The following is a 26,746-nucleotide window of genomic DNA, read 5'->3' as shown; positions in this document are numbered from 1 at the left end:
AAACTACTGATGAAAATAGTTTGTATATTTGCATGTTCATAGCTTATTTTATCCTTTATCAGGAATCAAGTAATTGTACAGACCTCAATAATTCAAATCCCATAGCATTGCTGTTCCTTTGAAGTTAAATATAGTCATCATCATAATAAATTCTAAATGGGTAGGGACATGTATTAATCAAGGATATAGAAAAAATGTGTGCTTCAGTGAAAAACTATACATTGTCTAGACTCTTAGAAAAGACCTTTTCAGGTATCAGATTCTTATTCTAGGGAAGCTATTTTACAGCCCTATAAATTATAGATAACTGATAGCAATGTAAAATAATTCTTATCTGTAGACATGTAAATTCTGTTCTGCACAGTTTCTCTACCCCACATGACAAAAATAAATTTTGCCTCTTGTTGCACATTCATTTGTTTTAATGCTTTGTAAATGTGCCTGCTTTTAACATTCTTCATGAACCAGTTATAAGATCTGCTTGGTTTCCTCACCAAGTATAATCTCTTAAAAATGTACAGTTCTTATATCTATTTGAGATTCACTTTTTTTCTGAAAATTTTCTTTTTTACAAGGATAATGAAATAGTCATTTTCCAATTGAAAATTTTGTGGAGAATTTCATGTAACATAATGGTATCACTGAAACTAGTTTTTATCAAAATTCTTATCTTCTAATTGTGTCTTGGATATCAAATAATAACATTTCTAGTAACCCTTAGCTTCAACGTTAAATCGATCAGGAATAATGATCCGATTAGAGATCCCAATTACTCTGACATTTTAGATTTTCTTCACATCTTCTAGATTTTAAAAGAAACTGGATTTCAGTATTTTCTTCAAGCTGCCTTTTGGTCGATCATTCATTTAAAATATGCAAGGTAATTGGATTCTCACTATTATGCTTCCTCTGCACCCATAAGTTGTTAAAGTGGAACTTGCATTAAATATAAAATGTAATCCAAGCAATGCTTGATCCCTAGGTATTTTCGGGTTACACACAGGCATATGAAATTAGTGAAATGGCACAATATACATTCAGCAATCACCTGTTAATTCATAGATCCTGCAGAAGAGGTAAAACTGTGTTCCTTGTGTGGAATTTCTCTCCAGAGGAGAGCAAGTGGCTATTCCTTGAAGGAAGCAGATGCTGAAATTTAATTTTATAGATAGCATGTTTAACATTCAATTGCACAATAGTTTTACAGAAAAAGAGCTCCCATATGTTCATTCTCCCTTTAAAAGGAACTGTGCAATTCCACTATGCTTGCAAACAAAGGCAAGGTAGGATATCCAACTCCTCAGCAAGGCAAAAATATATCAAAGTTGACTGCTATAAAATCAAGACTCTGTGCTTGATTTTTTGAGGGGAAAAGAGAATTATGTGTATGGTTGCCACTATTGCCCTTTGTCTCAGCAAGGGAAATAAAGAATTCAAGAAGAAAAGCAAGGAAAAAAAAATTTTTTTGATCATGACATTTCCCCCTCCTCCCTTTCTGTGATTATGATGCAGGTAAAGCTGTTATTTCATGAAAGGAACCTCTGCAGCAGTCGGCATTATCAGCCAGATCCAGAGTTTTGATAGATGACTTATAAGAGCTGAGCTCTGGCTCAAGGAATTGACAGATGAACGTTACTTCCAGAAGGGTTGGAATAGATTCATGGAAATCACCCTGTAACTATGATCCGACACACATGTCCTCAATATCCAGAAGCCAAATAGAGGCCAAATGATTCTTTTACATTTTCTATTGGCCCAGTACCAATGAGGCACACTGATTCAGAAAAAGAAAAATATAGTTTATCCAATTTGCGTCTTTCTCCTTCTAATCTTCGGGAGGATAAACCAAAAATTTTAGTATCATTATTTTATTTTTCCAAATGCTCTTATGGTTTTCATTATTTTATAAGATTTATTAATATCATCAGAGAAAATAGCATCATTATAAGCCTACACATAACATTGGGCACCTACTATTTAAAAAAGTAGACTAATTGTATTAATTTCAAGGAACAGATATTAAAATCACATATGATAATAATTATTATTATATATTGACATCAGTCAGTAGCCAGTCTTAGATTTGGTTTTATAATCATCTCTAAAATTTAAACATTTTTTTTTAAATTTTTTTTGATGTTTACTAACTTTTGAGCAGAGACAGTGAGGGAGACACAGAATCCAAAACAGGCTCTAGGCTCTGAACTGTCAGCGCAGAGACAGACGCAGGGCTCGAACTTGGGAACAGTTAGATCATGACCTGAGCCAAAGTCAGATATCCAACCGACCGAGCCTTGCAGGCACCCCTAAAATTTAAACACTTTTAAAATGAAGTAAATTTTCTATTGAAATAAATTACAAATTCATACTTAATGAAGTACTTCTGGGTTAATGCAACTTATTATTAATGTATAAATATATTGTAATGTATTACATCTAAATACTAACTTTGATATGCACAAAATAGTATGTCAAGTACTTTAGAGAAAAATTGAATTTGGTATTTTCCCTTCCCTGGAAGCACAGCTATGTAGGTACCTAAGATATACAATAGCCATCTTATCTAACAATATATAGTAAACACAATAAGAGAAATAAGAAAAAGAAATTGGCTGTTTAGAGGAAGTGGAAATTTTGTATTTTAGAGAACTGCAATCACAGAAGATTCCATGAAGGAGGTAACATTGAGGCCCACCTTGACAGTGGGATGTAAGACACTGGGACTGGAGGAGAAGAGAGTTGGAGGGAGTGAGCATTAAGAGCTGTACAACAGGAAAGATCTGGGGTGTATTCAGGAAACATGTAATGAGCTGTCTGGTTTGTCTGGAAATATGTTAGGGGATTATCAGGAGAACATAAACACTATTTTCTTATGTATATGTTCCTTGGAGAACCCATTCATTCTCATGGCTTAAACCCCTAAAATCCTTTAAATCCATCTTTTTCTCTCCATCCCCATAGCCAATAGTACTCTAGTTCTGGCCACTGGCCGCTGTCATCATTAGCTCACTGAACAGTGTCCTAACAGCCCTCTTGTCCGGGTTGCCAAACTCCATGACACACCACAGCCAGGTGCTTATGAACGCATCTCTTCCTATCACTTGTGCTGAAAACCCCTCGGCTGTCTGCATTGTCTCATGGCAAGCCTCATCTCTGTTTATTCTTTTCTTGTGCATTTGTGTTTAGACCTCTCTGATCGTCTCTTAACTATTCCAGGGAGTCAGGGTTTTTTTTTTTTTTTTTTTTCTCTCCCCTGATTATTGTCTCTGTCTCCAAAATTTTTTCTTCTTTTTTATCTAGCAGATTTTTCTTTACAACTTAATGTCTCAGTTTAAACATCTATTTGATTCAGTCATTCATTCATAGCTACTTAGTTGAGGAGGTACTATGTCCCAGGCACTTTACTCTTCCAAAATACATTCTTGTTCTCCTAGATTGCATTGATTGCCCCTGGTACACACAGCACTCCATGTGCATCCATGCTTTTGCAAATGACAGGACTGAATAATATTCGATTGTATAGATATACCACATTTTTTTTATTCATTCATCTGTCAAAAGAGGAGTTGTTCTTATACATTGGCTATTATATATTTCTTAAAGATAATGATTTCGTTTTCTTTGGATATACATCCAGAAATAGGATTGTTGAATCATATGACAGTTCTATTTTTAATTGGGAGGACCTTCATGCTGTTTTGTGTAACAGCTGTACCGGCTTACGTTCCCACCAATCGTGCATGGGGCTCCCTTTCCTACACATCCTCACTGGTCATCTGCTATCTCTTGTCTTTTTGTTAATAGACATGCTAACAGTTGTAAGGTGATATCTCATTATGGTTTTGATTCACATTCCTGATGATTAGTGATGTTGATTTCCTTTTCATGTATCTTTTGGGCATTTTTATGTCTTCTATGAAAAATTCCAGTTCAGGTTCTCTGACCATGTTTAATTTGTTTTTGTTTTTGTTTTGCTACTGAGCCATATGAATTGGTTTTGGATATGATTAATTTTTGCTTTTGTTGTCAGTTTCAAAATGCCTTGCCAAGACTAAGGTCAGGGGGTTTTCCTCCTGTTCTCTTTTTAGAGTTTTATGGTCTTGGTTCTTACCTTTAAATCTTTAAAATATTTTGAGTTGATTTTAATGCAAAGTATAAGATACTGACCCAGTTTAATTCTTTAGCATATGGCCACTTATTGAAGAGACTGTCCTTTCTTCATGGTATGTTATTGGCTTCTTTGTCCTAAATTATTTGGTAATGTAGATGTGGGTTTGTTTATGGGCTTTTCTGTTTTATTGGTTTCTCTGTCTCTTTTTATGCCAGTCCCATACTGGTTTGGTTACAATACTTTGTAATGTAGTTTAAATCAGAAAGTATGATGCCTCCAGCTTTGTTCTTCTGTCTCAAGATTGTTTTGGCTATTCAGTGTATTTCCACTCAGGTTTTTGAAATAAATACATTTGTATCTAAACATTTAAAGCACACTCCACTTAACTCCTCTCTCTTTTTGTCTAATAAAGAACTGAAATATAAAACTTCTTAAAGAAGTAAAACAAAAACTTGTAAGTTACATATATACAATAGTCACTATAGTAGTAGTTTTTATCATTCCTCTGCATGATATAATATATTTCCATTTACTTATAACTTTAAACAATAGATGCCAGAATTTGCTGCTTTTAAAAATAATACTTAAATAATGCCATGCTGTTGTATTATAATTCAATTTTGTTTTTTAGGTTGATCCACATTGGAATATAAAACTAGAATTCATTTTTAATTCAGCTTTTACCTATTTTTTATCTACGTTATACTATTTAATTGGTTGAATATATCAACCATATAGTCTTTTTGAAAGATTTAAGTCTATTAATTCCTTCATATGATTTTAGATGCATCCCACAAATTTGATATACAGTATTTTTATGGCCATTTAATTGTATATGATAATTCCCCTTATAAATTATGTCACCTGAGAGATCATTTATCAGTATGTTATTTATACCCCAAATATTTAGTATGTTTATTAATTCATTATATTTTTATTCCTTTTTGATCAGAAATGTGGTCTGTATATCACTTTATTTTTATTTGTTTATATATTATTAGCCATGCTTAATTTTGTTACTAAAATTTTACTTAATTATCTGTATATTTTTAAAAGAGAGATATTAAAATCTCTAGCTATATTTATGGGCTTCTGTACTTCTTTTATTAATTCCATCATTTTTATTTTTTGTGTTTTAAGATTAATTTGTTTGGCACATCCAGAATTAGCACTGATACATGTTTATGGTGAATTTAAAGTTTACTATACCAGATATCACTACTCTTCGTCTTCTACTTAATTGACTTCACATATAGCATGCTACTTTTTTCTTTGAATCTCTCTGTATCAACAAGTGTGAATATATATGCACACATGATAAACATAATAAGTGGGTTAAAATTCTAAATCAGGGGGCACCTGGGTGGCTCAGTTGTTAAAGCATCCACTTTAGCTCAGGTCATCATCTCACAGTTTGTGGGTTCAAGCCCCCTGTCTGGCTCTGTGTTGACAGCTGAGAGCCTGGAGCCGGCTTCAGATTCTGTGTCTCCCCTTCTCTCTGCCCCTCCCCTGCTCATCATGCTCTGTCTCTCTCTGTTTCTCAATAATAAATAATGTTTAAAAATTTAAAAAAAACCTCTTAATCCAGTCTGAGAATCTTTTATTAGCAAGTAAAATCCATTTATGTATTTTGTGATTTTTGACATTTTTAACAGTTTATATCATCAGTTTCAATTTGTCACATATTCGCTATGCTTCTTTTATCCTCTGTTCTTGCCCCATACTGTATACGACATTGACTGTGACGTGTGTGTAGGTGTGTGTTTTACAAACATTTGTTTTACTATGTTGGGCATTATATGTTTCAGTTCTTTTAGTACTTAGTCTTATATTAATTGTTGATTTAGTAATGCTTTGAATCTTACCCTTCTTCAGCATTGTTATTTACCAGCATTTAATTCTAACTGGTTTTTAACCTCTTATTTGTTATTGATGAATATTTTTCAACTTATTGTAATAAGTCAGTATTCACTTGCATTCCCCAAAGTATGCTTTGCCTTGTTGGTCTTTATTTTCCCCTTTTTAAGATCGCCTCCCATATTTCCTCCTTGCTTTAATTTGATTTTTTTTCTGAAGTATAAGGTGTAGATTTTTCTGTGATTTTCTAACAATGGTTTATGATTAGTAAATATTTTGCTTTATCTGAAAATGATTTCACTTTACCTTCAATATAAAGTGACAGCTTAGCTGGCATAGGGTATTGGTTGACTGCTGATATTTAGAGGTTTGTTGAGATTTGGAGATATTTCTTTACTGTTTGGCCAAAAGTCTGATATATTTATATATTTCCTCTTAACCTAATACATCTTTGTTTCTGGCTTCCATTAAGATTTTTGTCCTTATCATTAGTCTTTTGCAGTTTCACTAAAATATGTATAGTTTGTTTCTTTGTTTCTTTTTACTTTCCTTGGGCTTCATTGTGGTTTCTCAGTTGAGGGACACAATGGCTTCCCTTTTCCATCCTCTCTTGAAATATTTTCCTCCGTTACTACCTCTAGTGTCACCTCTCCGCCATCCTTTTTGTTTCTTCTTCCTTAATTCCAATTAGGTTAGATTTTCATGTCACCAGCTCTTTTTCATATTTTGTTTTTATAATTCTCTCTACAGCATTTCTATCCTCCACTTTCCTAGTTTTATTTTCTTCTCTATATAATCATTTTCACCAGCTTCACTGGAGTTGTAACTTCAATACCTTTATTTGTTTTAAGATGTCTTTATTTGGCTTATGTTTAAATTTATGTATTTTTTAGTCCCTTGCTGTTCCTTATTATTTCTATTATTTGTTAATTCTTTAACATTTTTAAATAAAATTCTTACTTTATACTATTTTTTTTCAGTTTCTCCGTTACTTCTTATATTTGTGATACAGATTTTCCATTTGCTGCATATGTTAAAATCTCCCTCAGGAGTTTTTAAAATGTGTGTGTGTGTGTGTGTGTGTGTGTGTGTGTGTGTGTGTGTGTATGTTTGCATGTAGGCATTTAAACTTTTACTAGGAGCCCTTTGGAGATTGTTATATCCTGGGCTTCTCAGAGGCTTTGGCATATGAAAGCATCTGTATGGTATTCAACATGTCTTTATTTGGGGGACTCAGCAATTTCATGTTATTCAGTTCTATTTTAATTTCTCTGCTTTGGATATTTGAATCACACTCACTTGTAGAACAGTTTTGGCTTTTCAGTTTCTCACAGAACATTTTTATTTTCCTTCATCTCTAGCATAGGGTGGATTAAATCTTCCTGTGGCTTCTCTCAGCCATTGTTTATTTTTCTAGTACCTTTTCATGGATTGGGCATCATTTAGAAGATTATCATTTCCAGCTCACACAGCTCTCAGATTGAAGGCCACATTTAATGCCTTGATTGGAGCCTTAAAATTCTAACTCTGGCCTTGTATTCCCTACCTTTTCTGCTCTTTTCTCCTAGCATCTAATGTTCTCTCTCTTTCTTTTTAGATAAGCTACATTTTAGGTTTCAAAAGGTATATTTATCTAGAATTCTATTGTATTCATTAAAGAGTGTTATGTATTTGTGTAATAATATGTCAGTCTGCAGAAAGTACCAACCCTTTGTATATTATATTCTATCTTCTATATATATTATCATCTTATCTCATTTTTTATCACTTTGTTCTTACACATATCTGAAAGTATAATGTATGCTCAGTGGATATGTGTTGATCTGTTGATCCCAACGTTTCCAACTCTGTGGTGTAATAGGCAATTCTTCATTTTACACTTCATATTTTATATAAACAGTGACCTAAACAATAATATACTTGCTTTTATCTGACATATTCTGAATTCAATATGCAATTTGACCATTTTTTATATTATAACTTTTTTTACCATTAAGAAAATTTATTATTATTGTTTAATCTTACTATTGCTACTATTTATAAGTGATGCCTATAGAATTCCACTCAGAAGATTTGGCTTATTCTTTCACCAATTTAATTGTTATGGTGTGAATGTCAAGACTTCTGAAATTTAGAATTATTCACAAGTATATCCATTTGTGGCTAGAGTTAAAAAGGAAAGGGAAAGGGAGAGAAAAAAGAAAAAGAACAAAAGAAATCCTGTAAGTCATCATGGAGAACGTATAGTTTTCTAACTCCCATTTAAAATTTCCTCAGGAGAGCAGGCAAGCCCTTCATGGACTTGAACGGAGATGGGGTTTGATCACAAAGCCATAAATTCTCTTTCTGATTGCTGTTTGGCCTGCAGGCTTGCTGGAAGCATCACCGTCCCAGTTAGACTGTTTTCCAGCTTTTAAATATACTAGAGTATGATCGTATTATGTGTTGACCCTGATTTATGTTGAAAACCTAGAAACATTTTTTCCAGAAGTGTTTTGTGTATGTGTGAGCCTTTGAGGCCTGGCCCCATCTGAGAGTTGACTGGCTCACCTCAGTGTACTGTTCATTTATTCAGATGGCTGGACTCTAAAGGAGGAATCTTTAAATATCCAGTGGTATTTCAGTGAAATAAATATTGTGAAGCAGATAGGGGTTGTTTAAACGTATCACTATGATGTAATATGTCAATGCTCAATTATACATTTGCATGCACCTTAAAAAATTCTGTCTCCAGAGAAAAACTGATTGTCATAATACTGCATTTCAATTAAACCCACATCCTACGCATTCTGAGGTCCAAATTCCTGCAACCCTCAACTTAATGTGTTCCACGTTGTGGGGTTAATTTACATAAAGTTCTGGAGCTCCTGCTGCTCTGTTTCAAATCTTGGTAGCTTTGATATTCTCCATAGTGCTGTACACAAATACTGTAAACTAGTGTTCACAGAGACAAGTTACGATTATCAGCAGGAATAGTTTCCATACAGTGATCCCTCACTATATTGTACCAGAACATTACCCAGACCCCCTCACTTCTGAACTTCATTTTTCAGTCCCTATAAAACACATCTGTTCCACTGTGTGTGTTTTGAAAATTAAATATACTAATATCACCCTGACTGACCCGGCCACCAAACTCATGTGGGAGAAATCCAGTCCACAACCCAAGCTGTGGTGAGTCTTCAGGTCTTGAGGGAGCTTGTAACTCACTTCACCACAGCAAAGAAAAAAAGTAGAGCAAGAGAGAAAGAAGGGGAACAAAAGCAAAAGAAAGAAAAAGAACATTTCTAAATATGTGTGCTTTCTTCTGATAAGAGCATAGAAACACTCAGTTGATTACAAAGCAATTGAGCCAGTAGTCATCCTGGTGAAATTTTCAAGGTCACAACAGTCATCACATCCTAGGATTTTGTCAAGTTTCTCTGTGTAACATCTACTTCATAACAAAAGGAGTCCCAGTACTAAAAACTCTGGTGAACTAGGTCATTACAGAGCGTCATAATTAGGTTAAAAAAAAAATAGTGCTAAGATCTAAATAGAGTTTACTTAGAAAGATGTAGTACTTGGTATATCTCATTTTTTGGGATGGAATTTATACTGCATGTGGAAGTTTTTAGTAAAACTGGGGCCTTTGGGGTTGTTGTAGGACCATTGCTGGCAAAGATACAGTTAGAAATAGTAATGGACACACAAAGTTGAGGGCAGTTAAAACATCGTTTTCAAGCAAAATTATTATGTCAGAGAAACCAAACTAAATATTTTCCTATATATTAACGTAAAGTGTAGTGACACTGCCATGTGTACATTTAAGCTGCTTTTAGAATTTGGAATTTATTGCTAACTCTGAGATACACTATGCTGTCTTGTTTGATCCTCACAAAAGCAAACACATCCATTTAACATGCACTAGAGTAATAGAGGCTCAACATTAAAAATTAGAGGAGGTAAGGGGCACCTGGGTGGCTCAGTCAGTTAAGCATCCGACATCAGCTCAGATCATGATCTTGCCATCCGTGAGTTTGAGCCCCTTGTCACGCTCTGTGCTGACAGCTCAGAGCCTGGAGCCTGCTTGGCATTCTGTGTCTCCCTCTCTCTCTGCCCCTCCTCCACTTGTGCTCTTGCTTGCTCTCTCTCTCTTTCTTTCTCTCTCTGTCTCAAAAAAATACACATTAAAAAAATTTTTTTTTAATTTAAGGAGGTAAACTTACAAATAACCAGAAACAATTTAGAGCTCATCATCATAATTTTTCTCTCCCTTCTTTTTTCTTTTCTTTTCTTTCTATCTTTCTTTCTATCTTTCTTTCTGTCTTTCTTTCTTTCTTTCTTTCTTTCTTTCTTTCTTTCTTTCCTCTTTCTTTTCTTTTCCTTTTTATTTTCTTTCTTTTCCTCTCTTTTTCTTTCTTCCTTTTTTCACTAAATTTTGGCATTTAATCAAAAGGCAAGATTGGTTTAAATTATCAGACATCTACCTAGAGACTTTCCGTTGTTAATTTCTTCAGTCTGGCAAAATAGTTCTCAAACCTGAGTGTGTGAAAGAATTACCATTAAGGGTTTGTATACACAAAACCATGTGTATTATACTATAGGGGTTATTTAAGGGATTTCCTAGGGTAATTTTAACTCTGGACAACTTTTGAGGCATGTGCTAACTTCAGAAGCTAACCAGGGAGGTTCCACTTGCCCTTACTTATTTATGAGAATGATTAACACATTTCTGCAGAATCCATAAAATATATCTTTTGACATAATTATAAGTGCTCTTGTAGATACAAAGATGTTTTCTGAAAACTCATACTGTGCTAAAGTGTAATTTTCTACTTATTCAATATTAGATATTCATTACAAGTTTCACCCATACTTTTTATCATATAATAATTGTTTTTCAGGATCTTCCCTCTGTCTTCTTTCTCTCTCAATGAAGGGAGAAATAATCAACAATGAATTATGGACTTGATAAAAACTAACAGTTTTAATGTTTTTGCTTTATAACTTGACCTAGACAATATATTATTGGCCAAACTGTATTTCTTCCCCCAGCCCCAGCCTTACTGAGATGTGGTTGTATTTCTTGAACTGTAAATGAAAACAGGCCAAGTATTTTACCTCTAAAATTTCTTTTGTTCTTAAAACCCATCACGATTTACCAATAACTACCAAATTTGTCCATGACTTGTTTTATTTTAGTGTATCCCTTTGCAAAGTTTTGTAAGAATCACTGCTGCTATTTCTCTGTACCCTTTTGATGATGTCCACTAAGTTATTTTTCAAAGATGAACCTAATGTGTCTTAACTTTAAAACTTGTATGCATCAGAGTGCCAGGAGACCAGATTATGTCCAAGGTAAAGATCAGGAACTTTAATTTCTAGAAGCGGCTGTTTTTGGGATTCATCTCTGCCATCCTTTGCCAGTATTTACACATATTTCAAATGTGTGGAAAATAATTTGGGGAGGAATGGCTATTTTATTTTATTTTTTATTTGAATAGAGCCAACGCACAATGTTACATTAGTTTCGGATGTACAACACAGTAATTCAACATCTCTATGCTGTGCTCACCACAAGTGTACCTACCATCTGTCACCATACAGCACTATTACAATATCATTCACTATATTCTCTATTCTGTGCCTTTTATCCTCATCACTTACTCATTCCATTACTGGAAACCTCCTTCTCCCAATCCCTTCACCCATTCTGCCCCTTCTATCTGGAACCACCAGTTTGTTCTCTAGAAGACCGATATTTTTAAGGCTTTTCCCTTGTCATCCCCTCTGTTATATCAGATATCACAGAGGATATAGCAGGGATATATCTGCTAGTAATTAGGGCATGATGAAGAAGTATTTCTGGTGTATACTTTTTATTAAAAATTTACTTATTTCTGGGAGCTATCCTCAGAACTTTCTTTCATTACATCATTGTGTTGGCCAATTCTGTAATTTGTTTTTTCAGATAATGGAATAGAATAGACCTTAGAGAGTTTCTATTTCTACTCTCATTGGACAGAAAACAAAGCTGACATCCAGAGAATATAAAGTATTTGGCCATTTTATGACAGAAAGGACAAGAAATCGGGTTTCAAGTTTCTCAACCAGTATTTTTTTCCAGGACACTGGCTAGGAATTTTAAATACTTCTTCATCCCATGATTGTGATTTTCAAAAATGATAGATGAGGTTACATTGAGATGAAAAAGTAAAAATTAGAATTTCTGTTTATACTTGTTTCTTCTCATCCTTCTTTTAAAAAATTATTTTTATGGGGCTTATAATACACAAATAATATTTGAAAAAATTAAAGGCTAAATGAAATGCATGGAGAACTGTTATGTTTTCATAATAAATTTTAGAAAACATTGCTATAGAAATTTACCCAATTTCAGTAGTGACAATAATAACAAAATGGCATCAACTTAAACTATTGATGTTTCTTGGGTACTTGCATACATGCAACCCCAAGTTTTTAGGTCCATTCTTTCATTTAATTATTTCAACTACCTTGTAAGATAATCCATGTTTTTCAGGTAAAGATACTGAGGTATAACAGCACTAATAACTTCCTCAAGATAGATTATAATTGAAAGCCACTTCTTTTGTATTTAAACATACAACTCAAAACATTTAGCTATGGGTACTAGAGGAAACACTCTATCTGCTGAATGAAGATGATTGATCTCTTATTCATATAAGAATCCTGTAAGGTAGCTATGGCAAATATTCATTTTACAAATAAGTTAAACAGTGGGAAACTTAACATATCTCTGTGATTGACCTCATTTTAGTAAAACATTTATTTTATTTAAAAAAATTTTAACATTTTTGAGAGAGAGACAGAGTGTAAGCAGAAGAGGGGTAGAGAGACAGGGAGACACAGAATCTGAAGCAGGCTCCAGGCTCTGAGCTGTCATCACAGAGCCCAATGCGGGGCTCAAACTCATGGACCGCAAGATCATGACCTGAGCTACAATCAGACACTTAACCGACTGAGCCACCCAGGCGCCCCAAACATTTTTTATATTTAACCACAACATTGTGAAGATAATTTTAACTGAAGATATAGAAATAAGATGCATACAAAAATACCAATCCTTAATAGATATTTCATGAAAAACCGTGTAGATCTAAGTGTGAATTCAGGGGCTATATTGCTTACCAGTGAGTTCTGTCAGTGGTAGACTGCCTGACAGGAAACAAGAGTGTGATATGTATTTGTATAATGAATACAAACTAATGGGGACTGAGTCAGTGCAATTTTTTGTGCATGTGTTTGCCTTTATTATTTTTTTCTTACGTGTGCTGTACCTAGCACTAAATAAATAATAAACAGAATAATATGGGTGTTTATTTTTAAAGTTTATTATTTTAGCAGTTGTGACTTTAAGATACTAGATTTTAGTACGTTGAATCTATACTGAAAATTTTAAAGGCTTCTCAACTGTTTTGATTGTCTAGCAGGATGTTTGACAATAAAGCAAAGATATAGAACAGTAATTTCTGTTGGCATTTTACTATTCTTCCTCCATTATGTCCTTTAAATTTGGCCCCTTCCTTTACATTATATTGTCAGTCTTAGTCAAAAAAAACATGTCATGCCATAAGCTTAGTTCCACTTAGAATTGTCTTAAGTCAGCTTTGCTTAATATATATATATATGTCAAATATATATATAACATATATGACATATATATATACATATATATATGTCAAAGAATATTTCAAGAAATACTACTACTAAGGGGCGCCTGGGTGGCTTAGTCGGTTAAGCGTCCGACTTTCGCTTAGGTCATGATCTCGCAGTTTGTGGGATCGAGCCCCGCGTCGGGCTCTGTGCTGACTGCCAGCTCAGAGCCTGGAGCCTGTTTCAGAGTCCGTGACTCGCTCTCTCTCTGACCCTCCCCTGCTCACGCTGTCTCTCTCTCTCCTAGAAATAAATAAAACATTAAAAAATTAAAAAAAAAAAAAAAAAGAAATACTACTACCAAAGAATTATGTCTATTTATTGTAGAATTTTCATGGAATATTATTTCCATTATATTGCTCAGCACCCCCCAGAATAATATCTCTGTGTTATTAAACAATTGTATAAAACTATTATTTTTTAACATAATTTTAGATATGAGTGGAAACTTGGGTACCTGGGTGGCTCAGTCGTTTGAGCATCCGACTTCGGCTCAGATCATGATGTCACGGCTTGTGGGTTCAAGCCCTGCATCAGACTCTGTGCTGACATCTCAGAGCCTAGAGCCCACTTGTGCACCCACACATGCATTCTCTCTCTCTCAAATATAAATAAACATTTTAGAAATTTAGATTTGAGTAGGAATTGAATTCAATATGAAGGATCTAAACAATATTTTAGTAATAGAAGTGGGATGGAAGATTATTAGAAACTATATTTAGTCTATATGTTTGTGTCATAAAAAGAAATTAAAATTAAAATTATTTGAAGACACTGAAACATTTAAAAAGGTTGGCATTATAAAAATTCACTAAGAGCATTGAATTCCATGTTTTTATCAGATGAGGTACATAATAGAAATATTTCAAATAATGATCAATCTACAATTGTACTTACCCACTAAATTATTACTCCACTTTCTAAAATAATTATATTTTCCCAACTGATTATATATCCACAGTTTTAAGTTTCTTTTTAACTCATGACCATCCCTATGAAAGAGCCAAAATTGTTGAAAACTCTACTTAAAATTTGTATCTCCTTGAAAACTCTACTTAAAATTTGTATCTCCTTATCTATCACTCTCTGTTGTCACCTTTAGTTTATTGAATCTTTTTAGCAAGAAAAATAGCACACTTTAATAGTCTATCCTATATCTTTATAGAACTTTGTATTTTAAAAAATTAGTTAATATTTACCATAAGCTTGAGAAAATTAGGAAGCTATTATCCTTATTTTCTAGAGGCAGAAACTGAAATTCTAAGTCACCTCTGGAGGCAAAATAATTTGTGTTGAATTGGGACAATTCATTCCTTTTCCAGAATTCTTCTACTTTGACTAGGTTTCTAAACCTGATCTTAATATAAACAGAAGACCGTATGCAATATTTTATTAATACATCTTCTTATATATTTTACATACAATTGACCACATTGAATAATGTGGAGGTTAGAAGCACCAACAGCCCATGCAGTTGAAAATCTATGTGTAACTTTTGACTCCCCAAAATCTTAACCACTAATAGCATACAGTTGACCAGAAGCTTTACTGAGAACATAAACAATTGATTAAGACATATGTTGTATGTAATATGTATTATACACTGTATTCTTACAATAAGAAAGCTATGGAAAAGAAAGTGTGCTTAAACAAATCACAAGGAAGAAAAAACATTTACAGTGCTGTACTGTGTTTATGGAAAAAAAAATCCACTTAAGTGGCAGAGTACAATTCCAAATTGTGTTGTTCAAAGTTCAACTTATATATTAAGAATTTAAAATATTTTTGAATATATGTGAATGAAAATAAAAATGTGCTATAATGCAAATGGATGATGCAACAGCTGCTTTTTTTTTTTCCTGGCTTGTGGGAAAACTAACACATCAAGTGAATCAATTACACATTTTGACTTCATTGTTTCCTAAAGGAAAAAAATACATATTCTTGCCCATGAAATATGGAAATTTCACATCTTTCCAATTCTCTGTATAATTTGAGCTCTTTCCCAGCAGTTCAAGATATTGTGTTTCCTTTAATAATCTTTGCTTTCATAATTAAAGCCCAGATTATCATCATCATCATCATCTTCATCATCATTGTGTTTATCATCCCGGTCAGCATTATCATTATTTGGAGCAGAGGAGATATAAGGTGTTGATACAGGCTCACACCTTTTTTTATAGCTTAAAAGCTAGAAAATATGCTCTTTGAATGTTTGTAGTGTTTATGTAATCAGTACCTACATTGCCAAGGAATATTGAAAACAGCTGGGTGCCTGCTGCCCGCCTCTCTCTTTGTTGGAACTGTTGCCAGAACAGGTAGTCAGAAATGGAAAGTAAGGGAAAACTCAGGCATCTGGGGTGTCTCTCAGGAAAGCAGCTGTGGCTTCCTTAGGAAGCAGTCATTGTTTCCCATCAGCCAAGACTCTGTATGCCCTTGGGTCCAGTTCTGGCATGGCTGGCCTAGGAGGATGCAGTTTATGACTTAGGACTTACGCGAGAAACCGTTTGGGCAGTCCCATCTCTGGCAGAACTGTGAGAGAAATCCCCCAAGCTGCAAGCCATATGTGGGCTGTTGGCCTTCTATTTAGCCTTCTCTGGGAGGTTCCCATTTACTGGGGCTCTAATCATCCCTTTGACACAAGCAAAAACAATACAAAGAGATCTTTTCAAAACACATCCTTCCAAGATATACTGTGTGTTTTAAAAACCAGACATCACTATTATTTCTGTAAACATGGCATTTTTTTCCTAAAAATAAACTCATTCGTTAAGAGAATTCCTTTGTTTCCTAGGTAGTAGGCAAGTACAAAGAATGTCTTTTAACAGCACCCTGGAAGTCGTGGACTAGCAGTGTTGAATGGTATTGTGCATTTGTAAGCATATGGTCTTCCAAATATAAATTTTTGTACATCAAGTATTAAAATTTGTCATCCCTGTGAGAAGACCTAGGCTCTGATTGATGTCAGGGAGATGCCAGGAGCTGGCCTTTGTTATGCACACTACACTGAAAACCAACCTGCTGTTGTGATGAGATTATTTGGCAAGGTCAATAGGTAACTCGCAGAGTAAATATTGGTTATTATTTGGCAAATGAACCACCACTTGTTTGGCATGAAAATGACATTTTGGTGAGCTAGGCTTGAATGGTTGTCTTGATAATTTTTGTTAAAACAAAATTTTGATTTTAGAATGTAAATGCTTTAAATTTCAGTAGTCAGAAATAAAAGGGAATTAGAAAGGTGTAGTACTTTGAACTTTAGATTAAGTGTCATATTTCCTCATTATAGAGAGTTCTGTTAGGACACTTAAGGACCATGATTAATCCAGCAACATTGTATTTAAAATCTCTTCAGTTTCAAAACCTACTGGATATGAAGCAAACAATTTTGTGCCAATGTTAGGCATACTCAGGAAAATTAAATGAAATACCATTTTAGTTGTACCCAGAAATTATTTGTAGACATATGAAGTTTAAAAAAATGAATGAATTTTTATATTCTCTAAACTATCTTCTATTTTTTCAAAAAAAGTACAATAATAGCTTTTTAGGCAAGGAATCAGACTATTTTTTAAGCTTTTTAAAAGTTTATAAACATTTTTTTTTGAGAGAGCAGGTGAGGGGCAGAGAGAGAGGGAGAGAAAGAATCCCAAGAATGCTCTACACTGTCAGCATGGAGCCAGACATGGGGCTTGAACCCATAAACTGTGAGATCATGACCTGAGCCAAAATCAAGAGTCAGACACTTAAGCAACTGAGCCATCTAGGCACCCCACCATCATTTGCCTGTCACTGGTATTAATATACAAAAATGTCTCAGGTCAAATTGGTAATGTTCTTTGAGTGACTTATTTTTCCTACTCTTATTTTATTCCTAACTTTATACAAACTAAAATAGACTATCCTTAGAATTTTTCACTTCTCTGAACTTTTTTCATTCCCACACCTAAAAGAGTAAAGAATGTGAGGCTCCATAGTAAGTACAAGAGGAAGATTATGAGTATAACAGATGCTTTTTATAATGTACACCTTTGCTAAGATATTTTCCCAAAAGAGTAGTCAATATTTAACTTTCATTATCACAATTGATATTTAGTCCTTTATTAATTTAACCTTACTGTGACTTTCTCTCCATATTGCTTTTTATCCTGCCTTTGAAAATAAAAAGTTATAGAAAAGTTTTACTCTTCTCCATTAAGAATTTTGATGATTAGAAAAATATAAAGTCAGGCTTCAGTTTTGACAAGGCACATGTTCTGAACGTTTTATGAATCTAAATCATATAATCAACTTTGCTTATCTCTTTAATTTTTCTCCATGCTTTAATTGTGGTAAGTTTGGCATTTCATTTTACCTGTCCTTTTGACAAACCTCAATGTGGAAAAAGCAAAAAACAAAAAACAAAACCTAACCTGAAAAAAAAAAAACCTGAGAATAAAGCCTAGATATCTAGAGTATGTACATTAAAATATTTAGAAATTTTCCAGGAAATGAATATAAGTTGAAACTGTATCACTGTGTATGAGGAAGAGCAAGAATGTAGAAAGTAATCAAAGGCTATTTTCAAATCCCTATTACTGAACGCTTATACCCTTGGAACAAGGGTTTGTAATATTGGACAATTTTTACATCCCGTATCTTTTATAAAGATACTTTATTCATGATTTTGAATTCAAAGATGAAAAATCCACAGATGTTTTTGAGAAATGTAGCATCTATTTTCACTTGATGCTAATTACAGTTTATAAAATTTTGACCAGATGGGTTTGCATGCACAGTAGCTAATTCATGACAACCATCTTCCAAGTATATTCTCTGAATTGTAGGTAGATCTTGGAGAGCTCCAGGAGATCTCTAATGTTCTTATTGATATTTATGGCTTTCACATGTTATCATGATAGCTCAAATGTGGTATACGTGAACAACAGATATTCCATAGGGGTATTGTTGAAAAGAATATATACTTTCTTGAGCTGTTTGGACTTTCAGAATAGTGAATAAACTATGATACACAACAGAAGATAATCATCTCTGAGGAGCTGAAGAAATGGTTACAAATGAAGATTCTGTATTTGTTATTTAAATCAACTTAGTACTTTTTTGTCACTAAAATTATTAGAATCCTTTGCCCTCACTGATTTTTAAGGTTTAATAATTCAGCTGAGTTACTTAAAACTTATGTTTTAATGTTTATTTTGTGTGTATTTTCTTTTAAAAAACACAACCATGGCATGTTTAATATATTACCTTGTTTGAAAATTTACATAAGAATATATGTAATGATTGAAGGAAATATATATTTTTTAAATAAGGTATTGATATCATGTGCATGCATGTCATATTTATTTTGTATTGCTTTTCCCTCAGTCAAGAATTTTAATATATATTTAAAAACTAATGTAAAAAATAATGTTTGATTTAAATCTTGATAGTAAATCTGATAAGACCACATATTAAAGATAGTGGTAATTTTATATGTTTTGAATAAGGTTAGAGACAGAATACAAGGCTTCCAAGTAATAGTTGTAATGCCTGGAACTTATTTCTCTTAAGTCTTTTGTTTGTCTGTGTATGACTTTTAGTATTTTAGCCATATATAGAATGTACTGTAGGTTAAATTGGTAATTCCCAATTTCGTTGGATTTGGCATTTGTCAACCTGTATCCTTAAAAAATTCTAAGAAAGAAAAATGTATCATTATCTAATATCTCTCTGATGTTTTCATTTCAGAAAGACTTTCAGTGTATTTGGCTGCAACTTCTGGCCTAGTTTTGTTTGTGCTTATTTGTCTCTTGCATTAATAGGAAATAGAGATAATTTTAAGCAATTCTGTTTGAACTCTGTTTAAGTTTTTATCTGTTTATCTGTACAGCAGACAATGGTCCTCTCTAAAAAATCAAAATAGTATGATAAAAAAATATATTTAACAAAGAATTGGTTTTATTTTCTCCAAATAATTTGGTAAAACCTTCTGTATGTTTAATGTGTTGCTGTTTTCATTGTGATAATTGTGAATAAATACTCAGTGAATTATTATTTTATGAACCTCATCAGTGTCAGAGAAATAATTTTTAGGTAAAAATATATTCTTCCATTTAGAGGCAGGATATGATTTGTTAGGCATAAGACATAGGTATATCCATTCCAGGAGAATTTTAGGAAATCAAGAAAAAAAATATACACAAAACAATGTACACAATGAAATAAAGAGTAATACATATTTTTTAATTACTTGAAAAGTGATTAAGTCTCACATCGTCACAATAATGCTATTTCAAGTTTACTTCTTGTCTAGGTAGAATTTATCTGGCAACTTTGCCCATTATATACAAAACGACAGATTTTCTAACTTGCTCGTGCAACTTTTTAGTGATTTAGTATACCTAATTACATCACCACTGTATATGAGCATAAAATTAAATGAGATCTTATCTCTCAGTCAGCGTATTCTATTTCAGTATTTGTAACAATAAAAATAAGTTTGAGAATCAAAATAAATTTCAACTACCTCAGAGATTTTGTTTCTCTTGTGGGTAATTTTTCAAGTACTTTAAAACTTTCTTTTTTTTTTTTTTTTTTTTTTGCAAGTTTATCTTTTTTTTTTTTTTTTTGAAAAGTGTGGGGTGCTGCTGACTAGTTCTAATGGAAATAATCTATTACCTAAGATGATATTTCATTTGCCCCTCAGGTCGTTTATTAATACACTTGGTAGGTGTATTCAAACCAACAGAGAGAGATATGTACATAGGTGTAAGAACAATGCACTCTTTGGGATGAGCACTGGCTGTTGTATGTAAGCCAATTTGACAATAAATTATATATTTTTTAAAAAAGGACAATTCACTGGCTGTGTAATTTGAGGGATACCAGTTTGAGGAGATGTCACTTGCACACAAGTACCTTTTTTGATACTATCCTGTCTCCTTTAAAGATGCCTGACTTGCTCATAAGTAGAGCCATTTTNCCTCCTCCATGCCCATCCCCCCCCCCCCCCCACCCATCAGTCCTCAGTTTTTGTCAGCATTCAAGAGTCTCTCATGGTTTGCCTAAGTAGAGCCATTTTTAATAAGGCCTCTTAAAATACAAACATAATGGGGAGGGGCAGTGGAATAACTCATCAATTCCCACAGGTGTTTTAGTATGGGTTAGTAGTTCAGATTAGCCACCTGTCAATTGATGCACTTTTTTGGAAAGGGTGGAGGAAACGTGGAGAGCATCTGTACAGGCCAAAGTTCAGGCATCAGAGTCTAGGGCCCTGGGAAGTCAAGGAAATAGCCTGAAGACAAGGGCCACTAATGATGTGTTAGCTCAAGGAGGGCTTGACACCAAGAGTGAACTTCCTCTGTTTCATATTTTGAATCCAGCTGTTAAAATCTTGGGACTTGGATAAAAATAAGTGTCCATTGAGTTTGTACATATCCAGAAATGTCAGATCTATGATTAGAGAAGTATGTTGCAAAAAACCCACTTTGGCTGCCATATATCCTTATACTAGCCTAAGTAGTAATTCTCCTGTCCTCCTTGAACAAATACTTGATTGGGAAATATGTTAATTAACAATCATTTAAAATGACACCTTCAATCTAATCAACCATGGAGAACCAAAATGGACAGCTTGATACAAAAATCAAAAGAAAGTTTGGACAAGAGAAAATTAAAATGGCATGTCTCCTGTAATCAACTGGTTTTATTGATTCCACATTAAATAATTTCCCAGCTTAAAATTATATGTGAAATGTATATTTAGAATATATATGCATACACATTCAAAAATATAAGAGCAAATCTATTATTTCCTACTTAACTACTTTCTAATGCAATTGAGTAAATATTCCAGGGTCATGCATATTTTGAGAAGGGAATATTCCTTGTATTAATTTTTATGATTATGTGTCAATCTGGTTTTTATTATATATAAAAACTCCAATTTATGCTTAAAATATTTATTGTGAAAAGTGTCCATAACCTAGAAGTTACTGACTCAAAAATCATTAGGCAAGTACAGGTCATTACAAAAAAAAAAAAAAGAGGAAAGGATTCACTACTGATGTACATTTTCACTGAACTGACTTCTTAGGATGTGTAGTTAGATTTTCTGAGAGATACTATGTAAACAAAGCACATATATCCCAGCTCTGATATTTAGTAGTTTTGTGATTTCTTGTTAAACCACATAAATCTTAAGTTCCCATTGCCTCATGAGCAAATTGGGTACCAATCTGCCAAAGTTTGTGATGAGATTTAAACATCCTAATCTAATAAGGCGTCTAGGACAATGGATAGTTTAACCAAGGGTCTCACTGAACATTAATATTGAATCCTAATTGGATTTCTATGCATCATCAGTTTTGTACCCTATGTTTTGAAGAGATAATAAATAGGGGTCAAAACCCCCCCAGAGAAACTAAATAAAACTACAAAATGTCCAATATCACATTTTCCTTAAGAAACTGAAAGCATTTTATATAATTGGAAAAGATAAGATCCTTGTGTTTTAGTTACCGATGGGTCATTAAGGAAATAGGACTTGATTCGTAGTTTCAAAAGCAGAAAGATTTAGTTGGGAAGTTGTGGATTAACAACAAAGGCATGTACTGAATTGCATTTTTTTTCATTCTCTTGTTAGATGAGAAGTTTTTACTATTTCTAGGATCGCAGATGAAAATATAGATATTCTAGTGAGCGAGGAGTAGGGAAGAGGAAAATCATGACTTACTACCAAATTTTACATATAGTTTGTTTGGAGGTTTCACTCTTCCTAGCCTTCACCCATGGAATCCTTGTGACGTGAAAAACTAAATTCAAAACCAGTAAAAACTTTTTTTTTGAGAGAGAAAGAAAGTGAGAAAGGCAAAGGGAGAGAGAGAATTTTAAACAGGCTCTACACCTAGCATAGAGCTTGATGTGGGGCTCAATCTCACAACCTTGAGATGATGACATGAGTGGAAATCAAGAGTCGGAGGCTTAACCAACTGAACTACCCAGGCACTCTGAAACACCAGTAAAAAGCTCTCTTGCCAAATATATTTCAGGCTCTAGTACCTTGCACAACACAACATACCTATTAGCTGCTCAATGAATGTTAGAGATCTGAATTAAACTGTTTATACTGATATGCATGTTTCATATCTGTCCCATTTGAAAGTTCTCTTTGTAGCTAGTCCTCTGTCAACATTACCCATCTTCGTAGACTAACTCAAGTCACTGCACAGTCCAAGGGCTTTCATAAATACTCCTCACCTTACTATTATTTTGCTTGGCACCATCATGAGAAATCCCATGAGGTCATTTTTCTTGAATTACAGTCAAAAGAAACAAAATCAAAACCAGCCTTTAAATATATTGTATTTGATTTCTGAAGCAACTCCATAATGCTAATATATTATTCTTGACTTCTGCTTTAACATAACTGTAGATTTTATTTTTGATATTTATTTTTTATCTTGTGCATATTATAGGCAGAAAGGAATGCATGTATTTGAAGAAAACTTCAGACTGGCTAATGTGAAGGTTAATGGTTCTTTAGAAAGAACCATAAGGTTCATAGGAAACAGAACAACCTACCTGTGAAATCTAGTGACATTGTTTAGGAAGGTGATGTTGCTGTTGCTGTTGTTGTTGTCGTCGTTGTTGTTGTTATTGTTGTTATGTCATATCCAGGTTTTCACAGCAAAATAACCAGAGTTCAAGTTTTTTTTTTTTGTTTTTTTTTTGAATGGCTGGCTGGCTTCAGTTAATGACCTTGGCTTCTCCTCAATCTATCACCCCAATGTTTTTCCCATACCTCCATCTTATTACTACTTAATTGTGTTCCTTTGTATATTTCCGTGGATCTTTCAGGAATAGTAATCTTCCTGGTCATATGTTAGTAGTTTGGAGAAGAGCTTTGCACAATTAAAAAAAAATGAACATATGGAGAGACTTCTTGCATAAACCCATTTGTTCAGGCATTACTGTAACAACAATTACGGTAATAATACCTAAAATACAGATTATAAAAGTAATCTTTTAGCTTAATTTTAGTGCATAGGTATGAGTGGAGGGAAAAGTTAGTTTAGGAGAACTCCGATGGTAGAAAACCCTTGGCTAGTGCTTGGATTTTACATCAAGAGAAGAGAAGATATGTGTGTTATGGCATTATGGCATTTCAATTATGCATAATAAAAAATTTTGCAACCATGAATTCTTACTGAGAATGACTATATAATCCTTCTTGCTAGGATCATTAGAATCAAGATTTTCTTGGCTAATTTGAGGTGATTTATTAGGAATGTGTGATGTTACTTGAAGGCAGAAAAGTAGACTCAATGAACTCTGATGGCTGCTTATTTTGACTTAGTTATGTCATCAACTTTAAAGAGAATCTTGCAGAACAGTTTTCCATACCTGATAAGATCAGCTGACTGAGAAGGTAAATCAGCAGTGATGTTGAGCATTTAATTCATGTTGGGTAAAGTTCATAACATGTTAGATCCCATTGCCCCAGAGAGGAATGATTCTTTATAATGTTATATTTCTCCTTTTCTAAATGCTTCTTAAACTATATAAACAATGAGATCATTTCATATAGTACATTCCTCATGCAGAGTGCCCAAGGCCAAAAGAAAGTTCTATTTCATTCGTTATCTAAGTTTCATAGTCCCATCCCTAGAAATGACCCAGATTTGGGAGTATAAAAAATAAAAGCCACAAAAAAACAAACATTTTACTCCTGCTCCTTTCTCCAACTCTAAAATGTTTATGTTCATTTTCCCCTACAAAGATATTTTTAATTCACTTGAACAGAAGTATTGATTCACTCTTAATTGTCTTTCCTCTTTGTGTTTTATTTCTTCAGATTTTTTTTTCCATCTGCATTGCTTTCTGGGGATTCAGAAGCATGAAACAACTTGCCTCCAGCCCTTGGAAATAAGTTTGTATTCAATTCTCTTGTTGTAATCAGTAGTCCACAACCACAGTATATTACGACTGCCTGTGGAAATATAATTATCTTATATAATGATTATATGAACCATTTCCTTAATGAAAGGCACATAATCCTTATCTACTTTTGCTTGCTTTCCATATCTGTTATGTTCTATTAAAATTAAAGTCAACTGCAATTACTTTCCTTTATTGCTAGAGAGGAAAGCAAGTGATTTCAAATATAGTCATGTTATGTTCACTTGTAGCATCTGAGTGTAAGAAAAGGCAGGGAGAAAACTTAAAAGAATAAAGTTTTCATTTGCATTTTTTGACAACTTTTCCTTTGTAGCATACTAAAATTGTGCTTAGATAAATATCTGTTGTCATGAAAATGTGTTACATTAGTTGTCTGCCTAAGGCTATATTTAACTTTGAAAACCACATAACCTAAGCAGCTGCATTACAGAAAAAGACATCACGGAAATGCAAATGAATAGAATTTGTCAGAATTTGTTTATTCAGCAGATCAATACATATGTCTAATATGTTTGGTCAGTTTCTTTTGGCAATCTAAAGAGTCTGCAGTCAGGGATCCTCTGTTTTTTGAAAGTTTGAGTAAGTATTTTAAAAGACCTCCATTAGTACTTATTTTCACTAACTGAAAGAAATGTTCACTTTTACCAAAAAAAGTCAGGTGTTTTTCAAACCTGCAATTTCAGAAACCTGTAATTCTGTGTTTTGGGTTTCCCTTGCCATCTGAAAGTACAGCCTTCCTATGAAATCTTTTATCAGCCAAAACAGTATAAAGTGAAGAAGCAATTACCATTAATTTATATGGAAGAACTTTAAGCATTCCCAGACCCTCCCCAGCAAATCTCTCATAGGTTTTTCTGATACTTTTAGATACATCTTGCTAAGGGATGAACAACATAAATCAGAATAAAGCGCAGATGCTCAGAGACACAGTTCAAATCTATAGCAGCTTGATGCTGAGATGTTGAGTGTAGTTCCCTGGGAAGGAACTTGGCCTTGCGGCTGTAGCTGCTTCAGGTGCGTGCAGCCTCTGTAACTGCTCATTGCAAAACAAACGCTGAGTGTTATTTTTGCTTTTCACCCTTTTCATAGAAAGGAAAATTCTCTTCATGTTTCTTATATGTTAAGGAAAATGGGTACTAATATATATGTCTTTTGTAAAAGTGAAGTGGCTTCATTAATGCAAAACTTTGAAAAGGGAGGGATACCTGTATTTTAAATAGTCACAATAATGTTAATAAATATTTCTAAATCAATGTTTCCTAAGTGTTGTGTGTACGTTATTCATTGGGATTGTAAAAATCTGCCAAGTGTTTCATTAGGTAGGAACTGACAGTAATTAGCAGGATAAAGTTCAAAATGGCTGGAGAGGTTGAATTGGAGAGTTGGAATTTTTTCCTTCCCTTCTTCCAGTATTTCTTTGATTTAAACTTATGGATTTAACTACAACAGCCCACCCTTATCTAGAGTTTGACTTTCTATGGTTTCAGTTACCTGAGTCAACTGGGGCCTGGAAGCAGAGATCCTCCTTCTGGTGTACTATCAGAAGGTCCCTAGTAGCCTAATGCTACATCACAATGCCTAGGTCATTTGCCTATCTTCATCTCATCAGGGAGGCATTTTATCTTCTTACATTATTACAAGAAGGAGAAGGGTGAGTACAATCCAATAAGATATTTTGAGAGAGAGACCTTATTCACATAACTTTTGTCATAATATATTGTTATAATTGTTCTATTTTATTGTTATTGCTGTTAATCTCTTATTATGCCTAATTTATAAATTTACCGTCATCATGGGTATGTATATATAAGACAAAACATAGTGTCTATGTAGGACTCAGTACTATTTGCAGTTTCAGGCATCCTTTGGGAGTCTTAGAATGTATCCCTTGCACTAGAATGTGTAATCAAAATTATATGCACTAAAACAATGAATGCTCTTCTTCATTGAGCTCTGCCTGTATTCATCTCCAGGTTTAAGACACTAATCAGTTGGTTAATCTCATCTTTAAAATGTGTTATTTAAACTGTGAACAGAAAAAAAAATTGTAGAACTATTAGAAGAATCAGACAGCAGGTGTCAATGTGGACTCATCATGCAAAATTGACGCACATTTGGTTTTCAAACTGGTAAACCAGAGGAAGATTAAATTTTGCATGA

The 26,746-nt window shown here is 33.6% G+C and overlaps 1 protein-coding gene across 2 annotated transcripts in view; it reads left to right on the top strand.

The window, feature by feature from the left end:
• AGMO (alkylglycerol monooxygenase) overlaps positions 1–25,804 on the top strand; it is a 340,233-nt gene extending 314,429 nt beyond the window's left edge. For both annotated transcript variants that reach the window (XM_039217441.1, XM_039217442.1), the window contains one exon: positions 24,483–25,804. In XM_039217441.1, coding sequence (XP_039073372.1) covers positions 24,483–24,557 — 75 coding nt within the window. In that variant the 3' untranslated portion in view covers positions 24,558–25,804. The remainder of the gene's footprint in view (positions 1–24,482) is intronic.
• The last annotated feature ends 942 nt before the right edge of the window (positions 25,805–26,746 follow it).

The sequence above is a fragment of the Hyaena hyaena genome, unplaced genomic scaffold (assembly GCF_003009895.1).
Source record: "Hyaena hyaena isolate Hyena2069 unplaced genomic scaffold, ASM300989v1 scaffold_690, whole genome shotgun sequence".
NCBI classification, from domain to species: domain Eukaryota; kingdom Metazoa; phylum Chordata; class Mammalia; order Carnivora; family Hyaenidae; genus Hyaena; species Hyaena hyaena.
This window is presented reverse-complemented; position numbering and strand designations above follow the sequence as displayed.